The sequence below is a fragment of the Panthera pardus genome, unplaced genomic scaffold (genome assembly GCF_024362965.1).
Source record: "Panthera pardus isolate Hobbes unplaced genomic scaffold, ASM2436296v1 HiC_scaffold_20, whole genome shotgun sequence".
In the NCBI taxonomy this organism is placed as follows: Eukaryota; Metazoa; Chordata; class Mammalia; order Carnivora; family Felidae; genus Panthera; species Panthera pardus.
This window is the reverse complement of record NW_026526766.1, coordinates 11,888,833-11,910,552: the sequence shown is the minus strand read 5'-3', so window position 1 is coordinate 11,910,552 and position 21,720 is coordinate 11,888,833. Positions and strand designations below refer to the sequence as shown.

The following is a 21,720-nucleotide window of genomic DNA, read 5'->3' as shown; positions in this document are numbered from 1 at the left end:
ATCAGGCATAGCAGAGAAGGGGGTGCCCTTAGTGTGTTTAGCTCCATTATTCCCCAATACAACTTAGAGATACCAACCTAAATTAGCATGTACCCACTGGGAATGTGTTAAGGACCAGGAGGAAAATATCCTAATGAGAGTCTCAGGAGAAATGACATGACACATGACATTGGCTATTTGAACAAGGTGAAAGGAGCAGGAATGTGGTTTGCTGTGGCCCTTGGGAATTAGGTGGCAGAAGTAAGTTTGGATCTGAAGATACAAGAAGCCACAGAGAGGTTTAAACGAACTTGCAGATCTGTGATTCTTGAGACACCACATTCCTTACTCCATTATTCTTTCTTGCTTTCCTCCATGTTTCTCTGATTTTGGTCTTTCCCTGCTTCCAGTTGCTTCTCCACTGCTGTCAGCTTCTCAAGGTTCAGCAAGTTGGAGAGTCAGACCTTTTGACTCCCCAGTAGGGAAGATCTTAGCTCTCAAGAAGCTCTGCAGAATCAACAGTCTCCACAGACGGCCGCCACCAAGTCCTTCCTCTTTACCCACAGGCTGTCCCTCACAAGAGGTGGAGTTTAATACATTCTGAGGAATATTATCCAGTCTTAAAGAGGAAGCAAGTACTGACACACGCTACAACATGAATGACCTGGAAAGCACTATGCTAAGCGAAGTAAGCCAGATACAAAAGGACACGTATTGTAGTGAGGCACCTAGAGTAGTCCAATTCACAGAGACAGAAAGAAGAATGGTAATTACCAAGGGGGCATTGAGGAGCTATGGTTCAATGGGTACAGAGTTTCTGTTTGAGATGATGAACAAGTTCAGTAATGATGGTCGCACAGCATTGTGAATATACTTAATGCCATTGTATACTCTACAATGGTAAATTTTAATTGGGGTACATTTTATCCCAATTTTTAAGAATTGCAAAAGAAAAAAGGAAAAGAGGAAAAGAGGTAGAGTGCAACAATTTCCCTTCTCTTGATTCTAAGCTGGCCTTAGGATCTTGTGTGCCAACAGAATGTAGCAGACATTCAAGGTTGGATCCTAGGAAGCCTGGGCACCCCACCCCAACCCCTGGGCCCTTGGAACACCCACCTGAGACAGTCCCTCTCAGAACCCAGACACCATGCTGGGTAGCTGTTATGTGGGAAGGCCACACATCTACGCTCTAGCCAACAGTCCTTGCTGAGCTACCGGCTGTATCATTTATAAATACACACTGAAATATTTGAGGATGAAATGTTCTGAAGGCTGATTGATTTCAACACAATCCAATGGCAAGAGAAAGAGAAGAGAAGTGGTAAGGGGTATAGAGGAGGCAAGTCTGAACATGGGCCAATGATTATGATAGCTGGGCTGTAGGTGCTAGGGGAGCTGTTGTTTTTCTCTCAGATTAGGAGCATATTTGAAATTTCCCATATCAAAAGAAGAATGAAGGAAATGGGGAAGGGGCAAAGATAAAGGAGGAGGAGGAAAGGAAGAAATAAACCAATGGACTCATGTCTTCACAAAGTCAATTCCTGGGGACAAAGAGGGGTAAAGGAGCAGGAAGGGTGTTCTAGAACATGAAAGACTAAAGAGACAGAATAATCAAATGAAATGACTGAAACTTGATTGGGTACTGGATTTTACAACAACTAAAAAGAAGAGCTAGTCTACACAGGCTTACTTTTTGATAGCACACCAAACTGTTTACTTACACATATGGAAATATACACACACCACCACACTTCAGTTAAGCTTTGATTCTGAAAAAGTTACACAAAATTTTGGAGTAATGGGGGAAATGTTAAAATGGGCTGAATATCACATTGCATTAAGAAATTACCAATAACTTTCTTAGTTGTGATAATGTTATTACTGGAAGGTAGAAGAATGTCTTATTTTTAGGAGATGCCTCATAACATACATAGGAGTGAAGTACCAGAAATCTAAGGCTTTGAAAAATTAAGAAACAAAAAGCAAAAGTTCCAGAGGTCCAACATCTGCCTATTAGATATTCTAGGAAGAAAGAGCAAACGGAGGGAAGAAAATAATCAAAGAAACGATAAAGAAAATTTCTCAGTGTTGGAGAAAGGTACATGTCTTCTCAGTAAAAGACCTCAAAGCCTCAGGGAGTAAATGTACTCAAAAAAGGATGAAGGGAGAGGAGACCCACACCTAGACACATCCTCATGTAATTTCAGAAGACCGTCAAAAAAATTATCTGAGAGGCGCCTGGGTGGCTCAGTTGGTTGAGCATCTGACTTCAGCTCAGATCACGATCTTGCGGTTTCTGAGTTTGAGCCCCACGTCAAGCTCTGTGCTCCCAGCTTGGAGGCTGGAGCCTGCTTCGGATTCTGTGTCTCCTTCTCTCTCTGCCCCTCCCGTGCTCGCTCTCTCTCTCTCTCTCTCTCTCTCTCAAAAATTAAAAAAAAAAAAATTAAAAAAATTTTTAATTATCTGAAACTTGGAAAAAAGCAAAGGAGATTACTGAGTATTCCATTTAGTTATCTGCCTGTTTGACTACTTTACAATTCTGTAAAGGCACAGTTGACGTTGCAGATTTTTTTTTCAGTAGAGATGAATTCTGTCCAAAGGAACAGAAAACCTCAAAGGTGCCGTATAGGGCCCTGCTGGACATCCACCAGTTTTGTGTCCATCCTGGCAGTCAGCTCCTAGCATCATCTATAAACACTTCTCAAATGTTCCTTGAAACAGTTTTCCCTCATTAATGACACATGTACACTGTACGATTTCCCAGGAGTTGTGATTTTATCTTCTTGAAAATTAAGTTTTATCAATACCAAGGTAAAAAAAAAAAAAAAAAAGATTCTAAAAGCTTCCAGACAGGAGGAAAAAAAAAAAGAGGCTGCTTACTAAGGAACAAGAATCAGTCAGCATCAAGCTTCTCATCAGTGACAGAGGTCTCATTAAGCAATACCTTCAAATTTTGGATAGAAAACTTTTTGACCCTAGAATTCTCTATCCAGCCAAACCATCATTCAAGTGGGAGGGCAAAACAAAGACACATCAAGACATTTAAACCCTAAGAGAGCTCCCCTCTTCCCTCACATCATTTCTGAAAAGTTTTAGTTGATCATGTTCTCTGGTAAAATGAAAAAGGGATTCAAGGGGGAAAAAAAATGCATGAGGCACGAGGTCTCAGAAACAGTGGCTGTCATCCAAGAATACAAAGAAAAGAAATATTCAGATGACATCTGTGTAGCAAGCCTAAAAAACAATTAGGTCCAAACTGGAACAAGAAGTCAGGAGTCTTAGAAATGTCCAAAGGAAAAAGTGGCATAACTAATGGGGAGTGTGATTAAGAAGCCAGGTGAAGAAATCTCACAGTCAGACTCAGCTGATTTTCAACAAGTGCTCCAAAACAATTCAGTGAGGAAAGAACAGTCTTTTCAATAAATGATGTTAGGACAACTGGACACCCGCATGCACAAGAATGAACTTGGTTGGACCACTGCCTCACACCATATGCAAAAATTAATTCAAAATGGACCACAGACCCAAGCATGAGCTGGAACAATAAAACTCTTACAAGAAAATATACAAGTGGGGCCCATGGGTGGTTCAGTCGGTTAAGCATCTGACTCTTGATCTCAGCTCAGGTCATGATCTCACAGTTCATGAGTTTGAGCCCCACGTCGGCTCTGAGCTGACAGTGTGGCACCTGCTTGGGATTCTGTCTCTCCTTCTCTCTGCCACTCCCCTGCTTGTGCTCTGTCTCACAAAATTAATTAATTAATTAATTAATTAAAGAAAATATAGAAGTAAATCTTTATGACCTTGGGTTAGATCAGCCTTCTTAAATACGACCGTTTTGCAACTAAAGACAAAGTAAACTGGACATCATCACAATAAAAACATTTTTGTGCTTCAAAGGACACCATCAAAAAAGTAAACTGCTAATCATATATCTGATAAGGGACTTGCAATAAAAAGACAAATAACCTAATCGAAAAATGGGCAAAGAATCTAAATAAGACATTTCTCAGGGTGTCTGGGTGGCTCTGTCAATTAAGTGTCCGACTTCAGTTCAGGTCATGATCTCACGGTTCATGAGTTCAAGCCCCACCTCAGGTTCTGTGCTGACAGCTCAGAGCCTGGAGCCTGCTTTGGATTCTGTGTCACCATTACTCTGCTCCTCCCCCACTCACTCTGTGTGTGTGTGTGTGTGTGTGTGTGTGTGTGTGAAAAATAAACATTAAAAATTAAAAATTTTTAAATAGACATTTCTCCGAAGAAGACATTCAAATGGTCAATAAGCACATGGGAAGATTCTCAACATCAAATCAAAAACACTCTGAGAGACCACATCACATAAAATGTGGCTCTAATCACATAAAAATGGCTCTAATCAAAAAGACAGGCAGTAAAAGTGTGGACAAACATGCGAAGAAACTGGAACCCAGACACTCCGCTGATGGGAATGTAAAATGACACAGCTGCTTTGGAAAACAGTTCATCAAAATATTAAACACGGAGTTACCATATGACTCAGCCATTCGATCCTAGGCAAATAGGCAAGAGAAATGAAAACATGGCCACAAAAAAACTTGCAAGCTAATGTTCACAGCAGCAGTATTCATGATAGCCAGAAAGTGGGCATGTTCACCAAGTGATGAATAGACAAATAAAATGTATTAACTAACATCCATCACTGGAATAGTATCCAACAATAAAAGTGGGAAAACATGCTAATACATGTTATAACATGGATGACCCTTAAAAATACTCTGCTAAAAAATATGCTAAGTGAAAGAAGCCAGTTACAAAGGATCACATGTTATATGATTCCATTTTTTAAAGTTTATTTATTTGACAGAGACAGAGACAGCACAAGTGGGAGAGGGGTAGAGAGAAAAGGAAGAATCCCAAGCAGGCTCTGAACTGACAACGTGGACCTCGAACTCAGGAAACTGTGAAATCATGACCTGAGCCAAAATCAAGAATTGGACGCTTAACCGACTAAGCCACCCAGGTGCCCCTTATATGATTCCATTTATTTGAAATAACCAGAATAGGCAAATATATGGGGACAGTTCATTAGTGGTTTCTGAGGGCTGGGGGTATTGGAAAGAAATGGGAGGGACTCCTAATGGGTCCTAGATTTTTTTCTGAGATGATGAAAATGTTCTAGAATTGTTGCTGAAGATGTTTGTGCCTATCTGTGAACATGCTAACAACTATTGGACTGTACATTTTACATGGGTAAATGTTATAGTATGTCAAATATATTTCAATAAAGAAGAAAAAGAAGGAGGAGGAGGAGGAGGAAGAGGAGAAAGAGCAGCTATATCATCTCCAAGATTAGGGGCTTTCTTTGTCAGAATAAAAAGAAAAAAAGGCATTTAGAAACTCCAGAAATAGGGGTGCCTGGGTGGCTCAGTCGGTTGAGCATCTGGTTCATGATCTCGTGGTTCGTGGGTTCAAGCCCCGCATCGCACTCTGTGTTGACGGCTCAGAGCCTGGATCCTGCTTCGGACTCTCTGTCTCCCTCTTCTCTGCCCCACCTCGGCTCATGCTCTATCTCTCTCTCTCTTTCTCTCAAAAATAAACATTAAAAAATATTAAAAAAAAAAAAAAACTCCAGAAATAATATGAACCTATCTACCAAAGTCATGGCCTAAAGCTGAAGCAAACTGAAATGTGGCATGATACTAAGCAAATGACAGAGAATAAGAAAGAATAATAGATTTGACGTGGCTGCCCAAAACTGTCCTCCTTTTAGGGACATGGGGTTACATTTCGTCTCCCTAGACCCAATCATTCATGATGGTGCTACTAAAAATAATGTCACCAATCCCTCGAGCAAGCAAGGTTCATGGGGGCCAATAGAAAACCACTTTGGTCTCTTCCTCAATGTTGTTCAAGCCCACTTTGTAGGGCTAGTTTGTCCAGACCCCTTAGATGAAATCTGGGGTCAGGCCCATGACTTCTCTGGTCAATATCAGGTGCAGAAAGTTCTCCATTCACTTTAAGTTACAAACAGTCTCTTTTCCTGGGGCGCCCCTGGTGGTGCAGTCAGTTAAGCCTCCGACTCTGGTTTTGGCTCAGGTCATGATGCCAGGGTCATCGATCAAGCCCCGTATTGGGCTCTGTGCAGAGCATGGAACCTGCTTGAGATTCTCTCTCTCTCCCTCCCCCCGCACCCCGCCTCTGTCCCTCCCCTGCTCATTTCCATAAAATGTCCCAGTCAAAACTTGGAAATTCATGTTTAAATTTAAGCTTGTCTCGCTCTTATCAGGCTGATCATTGCAGGCAGTGACTGAAATCTTGTGGCCACTTCTGAGGTCTGCCAGGCACAGCTCTGTCATTTTGAAGAGGAGGGAGTAAGGCGGAGACTGGGCCCCGTTGGTAAAGAGGATAAGGGCGCCAAAAGTTCACTTGACTCTTCATGTCTACATTCGGCCAGTGTTTACAGAGGACATTCTCCCAGATGGTGTTCTTGGTTCCTCTGAGACACGGATTGTTGAGCCTGCTGTTCCCTCCACTCGAGCACCCAGCAGTGCAGGCCAGGCCTCACCCCTCTTGGGCTGGGTATAAGAAAGTACAAGAATTTCCCAGCAGTCTTTAACTCTGAGGCCACAAGGCACTCCAACCAACCCTTTAAAATTCCCCAGGCAAGTGCCTGACACCGGTCCAGTCGACCAAAGGACCCATATCAGGTTCTCCAAGTGCTTATCTTTAAGCACTCATTCCCTCCCCCCTGCAGAGGTGGACTCAAAATGCCACAGCAATTCGGTAACATTCTCCAAAACATTTGTCTCTTTAATCCCTAATCTTTTTATAGGCTGGGGGATGAAGATCAGCTAAGGGTTGCAAAACTGGTTTTCACCCAGAAGCTTTACAAGTCCTGCTTAGATAGTCTAACGCTGGAATGTGGGAGATGTTGGCTGTAATGCAGCCCCAGGTGAATCTGAAAAAAAAGAATCCAATTCTGACAACCTATTACAATCACATTCACATAATGAAAATACTCCAAATGCTATCATTGGTTTTCACTATTTTGGAAACAATTTATAGACAAAATTTGAATGGTATAATATAGAGCGAAATATAAATGTTAAAACACTAAGAATATAACAGTAATGGTTTTACAATCATAAGGAGAATAGAACTAGATTGAAGGGCTAATTTCTTCATCTTATAAAAAAGAGTCAAAAGATACTATTCAAAGTTGATGAATTAAGAAGTTTATAATATTATTTAAAATTGTAAAGTCATTGAGAGGAGTACTAAATTTCAAAAAAAAATAGGAGAGGATAAATGGGAGAGCATGTTATGAATCCCTCACTTTTAGGATGGAGACAACCACCAGGGCACTAAAATCAGAAAGAGTTTATAATGGCTAATTTGGGGAGTGTGATCAGGTTTGCACTAAAATCAGAAAATTTGTAATGGGGAATTTGGGGAGTGTGATCAGGTTTGGGGGCTTAGAGAAAAGCACAGAGGTCTACTGACTATTTTTAATAAGTGTAGGAAGGCTCATGAGTTCCCCCTTTTATAAATAAAAAAGATTCTGGCACAAAAACACTCAGATCAATGGAACAGAATAGAGAACCCAGAAATGGACCCACAAACTTAGGGCCAACTAATCTTTGACAAAGCAGGAAAGAATATCCAATGGAATAAAGACTCTCTTCAGCAAGTGGTACTGGGAAAAACTGGACAGCAACATGCCAAAGGATGTACCTGGACCACTTTCTTACACCATACACAAAAATAAACTCAAAATGGATGAAAGACCTAAATGTAAGACAGGAAGCCAACAAAATCCTCAAAGAGAAAGCAGGCAAAAACCTCTTTGATCTTGGTTGCAGCAACTTCTTACTCAACACGTCTCCGGAGGCAAGGGAAACAAAAGCAAAAATGAACTATTGGGACCTCATCAAAATAAAAAGCTTCTGCACAGCAAAGGAAATGATCAGCATAACTAAAAGGCAACTGATAGAATGGGAGAAGATATGTGCAAACGACATATCAGATAAAGGGTTAGTATCCACAATCCATGAAGAACTTACCAAACTCAACACCCAAAAAACAAATAGTCCAGTGAAGAAATGGGCAAAAGACATGAATAGACACTTCTCAAAGAAGACATCCCGATGGCCAACCAACACATGAAAAAATGCTTAACATTGCTCATCATCAGGGAAATACAAATCAAAACCACAATGAGATACCACCTCATACCTATCAGAATGTTAATGTTAACAACTCAGGCAACAACAGATGTTGACAAGGATGCGGAGAAAGAAGATCTCTTTTGCACTGCTGGTGGGAATGCAAACTGGTGCAGCCACTCTGGAAAACAGTATGGAGGTTCCTCAAAAAGGTAAAAATAGAACTACCCTACAACCCAACAATTGTACTACTAGGTATTTATATATAAATAAATATATATCCAAGGGATACAGGTGTGCTATTTTGAAGGGACACATGTACTGCAATGTTTACAGCAGCACTATCAACAATAGCCAAAGTATGGAAAGGGCCCAAATGTCCATCAATGGTTGAATGGAAAAAGAAGATGTGGTATACACCTCATGCCAGTCAGAGTGGCTAAAATGAACAAATCAGGAGACTATAGATGCTGGAGAGGATGTGGAGAAACGGGAACCCTCTTGCACTGTAGGTGGAAATGCAAACTGGTGTAGCCACTCTGGAAAACAGTGTGGAGGTTCCTCAAAAAATTAAAAATACATCTACCTTATGACCCAGCAATAGCACTGCTAGGAATTTACCCAAGGGATACAGGAGTGCTGATGCATAGGGGCACTTGTACCCCAATGTTTATAGCAGCACTTTCAACAATAGCCAAATTATGGAAAGAGCCTGATGAATGGAAAAAGAAATTGTGGTTTATATACACAATGGAATACTACATAGCAATGAGAAAGAATGAAATATGGCCTTTTGTAGCAACGTGGATGGAACTGGAGAGTGTTATGCTAAGTGAAATAAGTCAGGCAGAGAAAGACAGATACCATAAGTTTTCACTCTTATGTGGATCCTGAGAAACTTAACAGAAGACCATGGGGGAGGGGAAGGAAAAAAAAAAAAAAGAGGTTAGAGAGGGAGGGAGCCAAAACATGAGACTCTTAAAAACTGAGAATAAACTGAGGGTTGATGGGGGGTGGGAGGGAGTGGAGGGTGGGTGATGGGTACTGAGGAGGGCACCTGTTGGGATGAGCACTGGGTGTTGTATGGAAACCAATTTGACAATAAATTTCATATTTTAAAAAAAAAGAAGAAGGTGTGGTATATATATACAATGGAGTATTACTCGGCAATCAAAAAGAATGAAATCTTGCCATTTGCAACTACATGGATGGAACTGGAGGGTATTATGCTAAGCGAAATCAGTCAGAGAAAGACAAGTATCCTATGACTTCACTCATATGAAGACTTTAAGATACAAAACAGATGACCATAAGGGAAGGGAAGCAAAAATGATATAAAAACAGGGAGAGGGACAAAACATAAGAGACTCTTAAGTACGGAGAACAAACAGAGGGTTACTGGAGGGGTTGTGGGAGGGGGGATGGGCTCAATGGGTAAGGGGCAGTAAGGAATCTACTCCTGAAATCATTGTTGCACTATATGTTAATTAACTTGAATGTAAATTTTAAAAAATTAAGTAAAGTTAAAATTGGAGATGAAATAATTAATTTATTAATTAAGATTTTCTTCTCTAGGGGCGCCTGGGTGGCTCAGTCAGTTGAGCGTGGGTGGAGCTCTGTATTGGGCTCTGTGCTGAGTGTGGAGCCTGCTTAAGGTTCTTTCTCTCTCACTCTCTCTTCCTCCCTCTTCCCCTCTCCCCCACTCTCTCTCTCTAAGATAAAATTTTTAAAAAGATGTTTTTTAAGATTTTCTTCCTCTTAAAAGGCATTTAGTAAAGTAGCAAATGTCACGATGTCACAGTGGTGTGTTTGATATGTATGTAGTGCCTGTATATGCCATATATATGTTTGATAAATATACAGTGTGTTTATATTAGCCATATATGTTTGGCTAATAGATACATAATTTATAAATTTATAAATACATTTACATATATTTAAATTTATATTTTACATGTATTTAAATTTATAACTTTATAAATATAAATAAATATATTTTGTAGATATAGACATAAAATAAATATGAGACAGTCTGAAAGAGGTGATTTATTTACTATGCCCTAAATTATAAAGCTAATTAGGGGACCCCAATCAGGTCCAGGTCTGACTCAAATCTATACTCTTTTGTCTCCTTCAACTTACAGAATGGGGCGCCTGGGTGGCTCAGTTGGTTAAGCGTCTGACTTTGGCTCAGGTCATGATCTCACAGTTGGTGGGTCCGAGCCCCACATCGGGCTCTGCGCTGACAGCTCGGAGCCTGGAGCCTGCTTCGGATTCTGTGTCTCCCTCTCTTTCTGCCCCTCCCCCACTCATGCTCTGTTTCTCTCTGTCTCAAAAATAAAATAAACAAAAAAAACCTTACAGAATACTTGCTAAAAGACAATGTCTGTTTATAAATTATTCTGTTTTCTTCATTAAAGAACTTCACAGGGTGCCTCGGTGGCTCAGTTGGTTAACTGTCCAACTCTTGATTTTGGCTCAGGTCATGATCTCACCATTTGTGAGATCAAACCCTCCACGGGGATCTGTGCTGACAGTGCAGAACCTGCTTGGGATTCTCTGTCTCTCCCACCTCTTTTTGCCCCTACCCTGCTCATGCTCTCTCTCTCAAAATAAATAAATAATCTTAAAAATCTTTTTAAATAAATAAGTAAGAACTTCCCAAGGCAACCCTCTACTATCCTCAATAAGAAATTAGAGCTAGAGGGGCACCTGGGCAGCTCAGTAGGTTAAGCAGCTGACTTTGCCTCAGGTCATGATCTCATGGTTCGTGAGTTGGAGCCCCGCATCGGGCTCTGTGCTGTCACCACGGAACCTGCTTTGGATCTTCTGCCCTCCTCTCTCTCTGCCCCTCCCCCACTTGTGTTCTGTCTCTCTCAAAATAAATAAATAATCTTTAAAAAAAAATTACATTTAGTAAGACCCAGTTGTGCCACCACCCCAGCCCTGACATCCAACATCAAGCACTCACCATTAATGAATCTAATTTGATTCCCACTGCATTCCTTATTCTTCAGTGGAAGTACCATAAATGGCCAAACATTTAAAGTGAATCCCTTTAATTTATTTTTGGATTAGTTTTTTAAATTGTTATAAAAGTAACATTCATAGAAGAAAAAAAAATCACGGTCCTACAGCAGATTTCTTAATTATATTATGAATAATGGAAACCAATTCAGGCTATTTAAGCAGAAGAGGAATTTCTTGCAGGGTTATCAGGTAGCTCACAGAATCCCCAGGAACCAGGCTCAGAAACCTGGGAAGGAGCCAAGGGAAGCTGGGAACTGGGACCTCTACCAAGGTCGTGCCCCAGGAAAACCAGAGCCTCGGTTGCCAGCCTTGGACATTGCCTGAGCTGTTCCGCATCAACAGCTCTAGCTTCAGAGTCCTGGGCAGGAGCTTCCTGAGTGGAGGTCAAGGAGCTCACATCCTGGCTGCCGGCATCCAGAAGTGTTAGCATCTGGCCTCGGAAGCTTCCATCGCTTGAAGCATGGCCCTGCCTCCCACTGAGATTCATACAAAGGCAAATAAACAAAACCCAAAAAGAGAGCTCTGATAGAGAGATACGGGCCACCAAACCCAAACAAAACAAGGAAACCAAAACAGCCTCTTGGTTGCACAATCTAATGCATGTCCTCTCCAGATATAAAGTGGAAAGTCAGTCTCCCCCATTCCCCTTCCCACTGCACTCAACAGAAGTGCCTTCTGTAAATGCTTTCTTGCATATCATTTCAAAAATTTCCCAAGTGACAACAAACACATATGTATAGATCCCCCAGGCTTACACACACACACACACACACACACACACACACACACACACACACAGTAGCACTCCACACATCATAACTTTCCCCATGACAATGTATCTAAGATGCTCGCCAACTCAAAATGGTCTCTCCTCTTGCCCCAAATCACTCTTTGTTCCTGCAGTTCTCTTGTAGTCATATCAGAAATAGATCCCTCTAGTCTGTTAGTCTGTAACCCAGACACTCAGCTACCACCACAGTGTGTCTGCAATGCACTTCGAAATACTTCGGCACAGACAGTGGGATACTATGTACATATCGGTTGGTCCAAGCGACACCCTAAGGACAGTCAGGAATTCAAATTCCAGGACAGTCAGCTAGCATTTATGAGAAAGGCCACACTCCAGAAGCTTCCTTTGCCTTCATCTCTCAACAGCATCTGAGCGACTTTGTTAAATTAGCAGAGTGATTGTGGAAATGAGTTTTGTTCAGTGGATGGAACCGTTGGCTTCTTTAATTAGCACAATGGATGATAAAAATGGGTTCTCCGTGAAACTCGTGGTGAGATCTAAAACCAACATATTTCCTGTCCGTCCCAACGTTAATCAGTTCTGGGATTGGCCTTACTTTTCTGACTCTATATTAGACAACACTGAAAACAAGCAAGATAACTTAGCTACTTGCCCCAGGAAATACTTGTTCCTCAAATGTAAGACTGGGAACCAACTAGAAGAGTTGATCAAAACTAACAGGTTATTCATCACATCTTGCTTCCAGGCCCTCCCCTCCATTCACCCACCAATCCAAAGCTATTATGTGATAAGCTCTGCTCAAACCCTATCAATTCCCTATCTCAAAAAGCTCACCTTACAATCCCCCAGCAGGGGTCCTCAACCCTACAAACATGCTCTCTTGATTCACCCCTTCTGAGAACACCTCCCGTACTGCCGCAGATCCAATCAACTGAGCTCTGCTTGCTCCACAGGATTTCAGGGAATCAGCAATGGTTTTCAAGATGAATGGGTGCAACTAAAATTAGAGGTAAAAAATTGTTCACACTGCTCTGTAAGCTCAGTAAAAATCTTAGCCCTCTACCCTTTACACTCACAGAACAGAATGCATGAACATTTGTTTTGTCTGTTGGCTAGTAAGTGTTTGCGTGTACAGCAGAATTTGGCCTGAGGCTCACTTTCATTGTAATAATTGACTTGGCAGGAAGGTTACCCCAAAGCTTTGGTGATTACCTGTCTCTGACAAACCAAACCTGCTAATGAGAGCACACCCATATGGCTGAGGCCACTCTGCAAAGCAAGGAGTCGCCCGGGCCTTGATTCCGCCCAGAGACAGGCCACCCAAAGTGCTTCCAGTTTTTGAGGATGCCAGGTTCTCACCCAATTCACAGTTTTGGGGAGCAGCCAATCAGAGCAGAAAAACAAGAGCTCGGTTGCCAGCAGACTAAACCCACTGTGGTCGCAGAGAAGCCCAAAGCCAGCCCGGGGGCCTTTCATGATGCCTAAGTCCATACCTTGCTGCCATAGGTTCCCTAACGACACAGCCAACCAACAGACCAAATCTCCTCTCGAAGATTTTCTCAGTGGCTGCTGAAAATGATTTATAAGGTGGTTGCCTAGCCTTAGATCTTGGTTTACATGTTACAGATTCAACATGCATCCCCGTCTACAAGCCTGAGAGGTGGGTGCATCCCCATTGTACATGTGAGAAAATGGATCAGATCATTTCCTTGGCCGCTCACTGGTTGGCTGTAGCAGGACTAAGACTCCAAGCCTACCTCCTGTTACCTTGTTCAGTTCTGCCTCTGGCTCTTTTCAATCAAGGATAAACTTGCTGAACCTCCTGCCACTGTGGAACTTAAAGAAGAACTGGGCAGTCACAAATAAGAAAATAATTAATTTGAATTACACACACACACACACACACACACACACACACTTCTGCCAGAGAGAAGTACCCAGCAATGTGCTAATGGAGGTGATGGAATGGTATAATGAGAGGAGCACTAGACTAGGAGTCACCGTCCCTGGTTCTTTCTAAAAATAGTTCCTGTGTTTGTGAACTGGACAAGCCCGTTAACTCCTGAGCCACGGGTCCCTTATCTATCAAATAGGAAAACTACCTGCCATGCAAATCACATGACTAAAGATATAAACTCTTAAGCATTATATATGTGCAGCAGAGTATTATTAAGTATTCCGAAGAGGGAGAACAGCCATCCATTTTATACCTTAGAAAAAAAAAAAAAAAAAACAAGACTGAAATAATCATAGCATTTATCCACAGGGAGCTTCTAATGGCCTGCTGAAAATGTCCATCTAAAGTTAAAACGCCCTCCGGGTAACTAAAGAGGATTCTGGAAATCTACAAAATGAGAGTTAAAAGACTCTTAAAAAGAACGTTCTGATGTAAGTGCCTCATTTTTCAGTCACAGAAACCATGAGATTTCCCCAAGGTCACGGATAATTAGTGGTAACGTGTCAGCATTAAAATACAGGTTTCTTGAACTCTCAAACCAAGGCTTATTCCAAATTTTTGACCGCTAGGAAATATATGTGAAAGAACCAGAATGTACAAATTCAGAGCTCATCTTATAAATGTACGGATTCCTAAAGTGTCCACAGGTATTCTGAACCCTCCTGGTCTCCATGTCATCAGAATGAAAGGACCACCATCCATCTTGCAGCTAACGTGCCTACAAGTATTTCTTTTCTTTTTTTTTTTTTTTTTTTTTTTTTTATGTAGGCCCCACATCCAGTGCAGAGTCCTACACGGGGCTTGAACTCATGACCCTGAGATCAAGACCTGAGCTGAGATCAAGAGTCAAATGTTTAACCGATGGAGTCACCCAGGCACCCCTACCTACAAGTATTTCTAACTACCTGGTGGGCTAATTTCTCAATCTCTTGACCAAGGATCTGTGTGATCCATGACTCTCCCTTCAAGGCACAATAAAATGGAAAGAATCTGGATCCCCAAATGGCTTTGTGGAACAGAACCACCTTGCCAGCCTAGCCTATTTGGACCACTAGATGAGAGGGGCAGAATGTCTGTATATCTTACTGAAACCAGTTTTGAGTCTCTTTTTGGGTAATGAAGTTTTGCCCTAAATTCCATAATATTGAAGTTAGAAGGGAAACTGACGGATCATTTTTTAAAATAGCCAGTTCATTAACCTCTTCTATTGTCCATCTAGGGTGCAAATCCACATGGCTCATAGCTGGGAATAAACCACATATGTGACCGAAGAACATTACCAGGGAAGTACTTTCATTCTTGATGCTAAAGAATAAACCTGTCTTTTTATCAGCTTTAAGGTCATATTCACCCAATCTCTTCCAAACTGCATGGGAAAAAAAAAAAACCAATATGGAGCGCCTGGATGGCTGATTCGGTTAAGCATCCGACTTCAGGTCGAATCATGATCTTGCAGTCTTGTGGGTTCGAGGCCCGCATCGAGCTCTGTGCTGACAGCTCAGAGCCTGGAGCTTGCTTCAGATGCTATGTCTCCCTGCCTCTCTGCCCCTATCCCACTTACTCTCTGTCTCTCTCTCTCTCTCAAAAATAAACATAAAAAATTTTTTTAATTAAAAAAATAAATAACAATAGTTCAAATCAAAATTCATAAGCAACCAAAATTACAGGCCAAAACTCTGGCTGGACTTTCATGGTAGCAATTCTTACCAAATGCACCACCAAAGAAAAACATCTTAGTAGGGCAATTCCATTTTTTAACTGAGGTGCTGAGACAAGACTATCTTTTAGGTCATTTCCAGCTGTGAGTTTATAATTTCTAAAAATTTATAAAACATTTTATTTGAATGAAAAAGGAGATACCTAGAAGAAATAAGAACATTCTTTAAAAATGGAAATGTTTGGGGCGCCTGGGTGGCTCATTTGGTTAAGCATCTGACTTCAGCTCAGGTCATGATCTCACAGTTCGTGAGTTCGAGCCCCATGTCGGGCTCTGTGCTGACAGCTCAGAGCCTGGAGCCTATTTCGGATTCTGTGTCTCCCTCTCTCTCTGCCCTTCCTCCGCTTGCACTCTGTCTCTCTCTCTCTCAAAAACTAAATAAACATTAAAAAAATGTTTTTAAATGGAAATGTTTGGGGGGTGCCTGGGGTTAAGCATCTCACTTCGGCTCAGATAATGATCTCAGAGTTCGTAAGTTTGAGCCCCCCATTGGGTTCTGTGCTGACAGCTCAGAGGCTGGAGCCTGCTTGGGATTCTGTGTCTCCCTTTCTCCCTGCCCCTCCCCACTCACACTCTGTCTCTGTCTCTCTCTCTTTCTCAAAAATAAATAGACATAAATACATACATACATACATACATACATACATACATACATACATAAAGGAAATGTTTCTTCTTGATAGAAAATACACAACCTGGAATGATGTGCACATACAAATGCATACACATGCACACACACCCTGGCTTCATTCTATTCATAGTCAAAAACAGCTATAAATATGGGGCGCCTGGGTGGCTCAGTGGTAGAGTGCCTGACTCTTGATTTTGGTTCAGATTGTGATCCCAGGGTCATGGGATTGAGTCCCAAGGGATTCTCTCTCTCTCTCTCTCTCTCTCTCTCTCTCTCTCTCTCTCTCTCTCTCCCCCTCTGCCCATCTCCCCTGTTCTCTCTTACTCTAAACTTTTTTTTAAATAGGAAAGATTTCTTTAAAAAAAATAACTATAAGTATTTACAAACTATGTTCCAACATTATTATTTTTGTTCTGGACACATGAGTATTTTCTCAGCATAAGGAAGAAGAGCCAGTAAATGAAAGCTTCCAACTCTGAGTTTCCATGAAAACTTGAGTGTGAAAGAATTGGGTCAGACTGAGCCTTCTTTGTTCACACCAGTATAAAACCTAATGTAATCGCTGAGACAATCACAAAAGAAGGAGCACAAATAGAAATGGTTTTCAAAAGGAAATATCCAAGTGTTCTAGATTAGTGTGTGCCCAACAACTCAAAATGAGGCCAGCTGGCCTCTCAAAGGGCCCTGGAAAGACCAACCTGCCCCCTCCCAGCCTCCATCACCATCATACTAACCACCCTGAAGTAAAAAGGGGAAGAATACAACGTTCTACAGAACAAAAACAAGTGCGAGAAATTTAAGACAAAAGTAAAAAAGAAATGTCGAGAACCTGGGACCTAAATTTCTTTTTGGCTGCCAAATTAACTTCACGGTCAACAACAGAGGTGTAGTGAGCACACTGGCCCTGGGGAAACAGGGTGAAGAGGACAGACAGGACCCCTGTCTTCATACAACCATCTATGGTGGGGAGACAGACAGCAAGTGGTACGCCAGCAGCACACAGGTGAATTATGGACCGTGAAGCCCAGAGTCAGTGCTGAGACATGATGAGAGGCAGGGACGCAGGGCCACTGTTAGCAGGGTGGTCAGGGAAGGTCTGTCTCAGGAAGGGACTGCTGAGCTGAGACCCAGAAGAAAAGGAGCTAGCCGAGCAAACAGTTGGGGAAGAAGGTCCCAAGTTGGAATAAGACAGTCTGGCTGTGTCGGAATCAGAAGGTACAAGCTGTGGGTAGAGTATAAGACGTGAAGGGGAGAAGGGCTAGAACTGACCAGCGAAGTCCACTCTGCTTTATGGGAACAGAGACCTAAAGGTCCCTACTAGCTCTCTGATAGAACTTGACCTCCCGCCCAAAATCATCCAGGGGCACAGTCCTTAAATTCAAAAAGCCAAAGAAAAGGTGAAGCATCCACTAAGTGGGGTGGGGGGAGGGAGGGCAGAGGTACCCCTTGGTGTCACTAGATTATCCCCTGCATGCAAAAAAGAAACTAGACTCAGAAAAGTTAAGTGGCTTGTACATTACACAGCTCTCCAGGGGATGAGCTAGGACACAGACTAGGAGTGTCTGACTGGTATATCCAATTCCTTTCATTACATCCCATGATTTTTTTCCATTTTTTAACATAACAAAAGCATCTGGCAGAAGTTATAATAGAATATTAAGATTCATGTGAACTGAGGATTTTTCACTTATGATATTGACCAAGGCTCAAATGATCCCTTGATGTACCCAGAAAGTTTGTCCTTATACAATTCCTATCAATTAATTTATCTTCTTTATAAATTGATGTTAATTAACACTTGGAAACAATCTCTACAGGATCTTCTAAATACATAATTCATACAAATTGAAATATAGAAGCTTATGGGTCCAACAGGCTTACAACTGATGGTAATACAGAAATATGACAGCAGGCCATTCAGGCAGGTTTGGACCCCTTGTACATGGAAACATCATATTTACTGATATGAATTTAATTAATGCAATATTAAACAGAAAAAGCAGAGCACAACATGGTGTGTACAAATTGGTTATAACTTTGACAAAGTTGTACATATACTTATCAACAAAGATGAGAAATAAATTTAAAGGCATAAAATAAAGATACATTTCTATGAAGGTCAGTTTCTTTCACAGTGCCTTGAGCTCACTAAATAAATCTATGAGGCACCTTTCCAAAAGAAAACAATGTTAGAGAAATAAATGTCTTAAAAGGTCAACTTTCTTAATATCTACCCAGAACACAGCCTCATATTCTCCTCCCCACTTACAATCTTAAAAATACAAATAGCATTAGAGATTTTCTGATTTTAATTTAAATACCTGAGGGATGTATTACTCAACATTTCAATAGTGACCCAATGGAAAAATCAGGGCAAAAAATGACTCTTAAAGCCAAATATTAGTATAAACATTGAACACCATCCAACATTTTTCTAGAGAATTGTTGCAAAATAAACATCACCCACTCATAACACATGCCATAAAACTCATCTGAAGCCTCATTTTTCTCCTACCCTGCTATCTCAGAGATTAAAATGCTGCACCAATAATTTACTCCTTCCAGAAATATTTACAGAGTTTCACGAAATGTAATAATTGAAGGGCTTCCAAAATGCTGCCTAAATTGTCTAGTGGGCCTGAAAACTTTTAAGTTGTTCAAAACCATCAACACAGTTCTGGGACCCATTACTCTGTCTTCTGCAGTGTGTTTCTTCTCCTTGAATGTACGAATTTAGCTACTTTTGTATTTATCACCCGCTGCCCAGCAAACAGTGGCCTGTTTAAGATGAACTGTTAAGTGTATATACAAAATGAATTTAGAAAACTATTTAACCCTACATTAAAATGAACGGGAGAAAAGTCAAAAGAAATGCCCTATAGAAAAAAAAATTTGTTGGGGCGCCTGGGTGGCTCAGTCGGTTAAGCCGCCGACTTCGGCTCAGGTCATGATCTCGCGGTCCGTGAGTTCAAGCCCCGTGTCGGGCTCTGTGCTGACAGCTCAGAGCCTGGAGCCTGTTTCAGATTCTGTGTCTCCCTCTCTCTGACCCTCCCCCATTCATGCTCTGTCTCTCTCTGTCTCAAAAATAAATAAACGTTAAAAAAAAATTTTTTTTAATAAAAAATAAATAAATAAATAAAAATTTTTTAAATTTTGTTTTCATTATATATACTTCAAATCAAATTTCTTAGATCCTCTACTTCATCTTGAAAGTTGGTAACTCCATTGGCAATCATCGGTTTTATATAGTATTCCCTGAATCCAAAGGACATAGCAAATAAAAACAAACAAAAAAATGAACATTGGGAATGTACTAAATGCCACTGAAATGAAAACTTTAAAACAGTTAACTTTATATTATGTGAATTTTACCTTAACTAAAAAAAGGGATAAAGTTACCAATATATGCTTATAGTACCATGAAAATATATATGTGATAGAGAATATAGAAAGTCTAAGCAATGAAACTGTAAGGTTGTCCAACCAAAGCATTATAACAATAAAAAATTATGTATCATGATTTAATGTCTGAGATTTACTTCAAAAGAACATGCAGGGGAAAATATGGGGGGCCGAGGAATGGGTAAGGGTCTAGCTGAACAAGATTGGCTGAGTTGGTAGTTGTTGAAGCTGGGTGATTGGTACGGGGAGTTCATTATATTATTCCCTTCGCTTTAGTATGTTTAAAAATGTCCATAGTAAACCTTTTTTTTTTTAATTATATCTTTACAACAGATCTAATTCTGGAACTAAAAACACATAGACAGCACTGGGTACATTAAGAAGCTTAAAATAAATCAGAAAATTGACAAAACTGAGGCCGGGTTTCCTCTAGAAGGACAGGAAGGAAGGGTTCAGTCCTGGCAACCTCGGTGCAATGTGGTTCGAGATTCTGCCCGGGATCGGCATCATGGTCATGTGCTTGGTCATCCCTAGCATAGCCACTGCATACATCCGCAGGTGCAGTAACGGGGGGCGAGGGAAAAAGGGCTGCCTGTTAACCTTTTCAGTGGAGTTTGATGCAAAGAGATAGGCTTGTCTCTGGAGTTAATCGTTACTATGTGTCAAAGGGTTTGGATAATATCAATTAAGGAAGCCTTTTCCTGATTGATGAAAAATAACTTGGTTATGCTCATCCACCCCTTCTAGAAGGTTATGCATTGTGTCAATGTGGTACATAATAAGAACAACAAAAAGGTAACCCCCCAAAAAAAGGAAAACTGGCAAAATTATCATCTCACTTTGTCATTAGGAGAACATCTGACTTCTAATATTGTCAGTTGTTAGCTTCTTTTTTTTCATGAACAAGAAAGCTTGGGCGTTTTTCTTCAGTGACTGATTTCACAGCCTTCATACACAGCACATTTTACAAAGGGTAACAATTTATGAGATCAGTACATACCAGCAGTATCATAGGCCGTTTCCAAGTTGTTAATCCTATGATTCCAGAGAGGATCACCTACAAGGATAAACAGTATCATAAATCTAGAAAAGGGACCAATTCCAACAAACTAATCCTAGTCTCTAAAGTATACTTTTTTCAAAAAAAAAAAAAAACCCTGAAATTTCAAAGTCTTCTAACTCAAACATTTGATATTCCTGCTGATTATCTGAGCCCTGGTAGACCACTTTGGACTCTCCTTCCCACAAAGCCCCCAAAGCTTTTTTATTGACTGTGTATGTTTTTTCTTAAGGTCAATTAGGAACATAGAGAGAGTAGGCTATCCTTCCAGTTAGTGAAGGAGTCAGTATTGCTGACCCAAGCTCCCTGCCCCAGAGCACCCAACCTGTTACCATTGTCAGCCTCGTAAGACATGTGTGTGGCTACAACCCTCCATTCGTTAGGTGGGTACCCACCCTTTACGGGCCAAGTAAGTGCTCTGAAATGGTACACAAGGTCTCTCAGGATCTTCCTCTGCCCACTTCTCAAGGCTGGTTTCTATGCACCACTGCCCCCTGCCCATCTTCCGCCCAGGCACACCTGTCCCCCATCAGATTGGCCAGGTTCTTTTTTTTTAAGTTTACTTATTTATTTTGAGAGAGACAGAGACAGCATCAGTTGGGGAGGGGCACAGAGAGAGGGAGAGAGAGAGAGAATCCAAGTAGGCTCCACACTGTCAGCATGGAGCCCAATTTGGGGCTCGAATTCACAAAACCATGAGATTATGACCTGAACTGAAACCCAACAGTCAGACGCTTAGCTGAATGAGCTACCCAGGCACCCCAGACTGGCCAGGCTTTAACACTGAGGGGCTCTGCACTTCTCTTGGTTGCAGTATCTTCTCCTCTCAGCTCCCCTCATAGCTATCTGAGAACTCCTACACATCCTGCAAGATCCTGGCTAACACTCACCTCCTCCAAGAAGCCTTCGCTGATCCCACCACCCCACACTCCTGGAAGCCCTCTACACAATTTTCCCCCCAAACACTCTCTGTCATTATAACTTGAGAGGTGCATCTCTGCCTTGCCCACTGACCATGAACTCTTGTCTCCCAAATCCTCAGCTCCCAG

General features: G+C 41.3%; 1 protein-coding gene and 1 pseudogene across 2 annotated transcripts in view; one reads left to right on the top strand and one right to left on the bottom strand.

The window, feature by feature from the left end:
* ENTREP1 (endosomal transmembrane epsin interactor 1) overlaps positions 1 to 21,720 on the bottom strand; it is a 67,992-nt gene that overhangs the window by 35,815 nt on the left and 10,457 nt on the right. For both annotated transcript variants that reach the window (XM_019463642.2, XM_019463641.2), the window contains exon 2: positions 20,612 to 20,668. In XM_019463642.2, the coding sequence (XP_019319187.2) occupies positions 20,612 to 20,668 (57 nt within the window). The remainder of the gene's footprint in view (positions 1 to 20,611; positions 20,669 to 21,720) is intronic.
* Positions 20,087 to 20,300, top strand: LOC128778555 (NADH dehydrogenase [ubiquinone] 1 alpha subcomplex subunit 1-like; annotated as a pseudogene).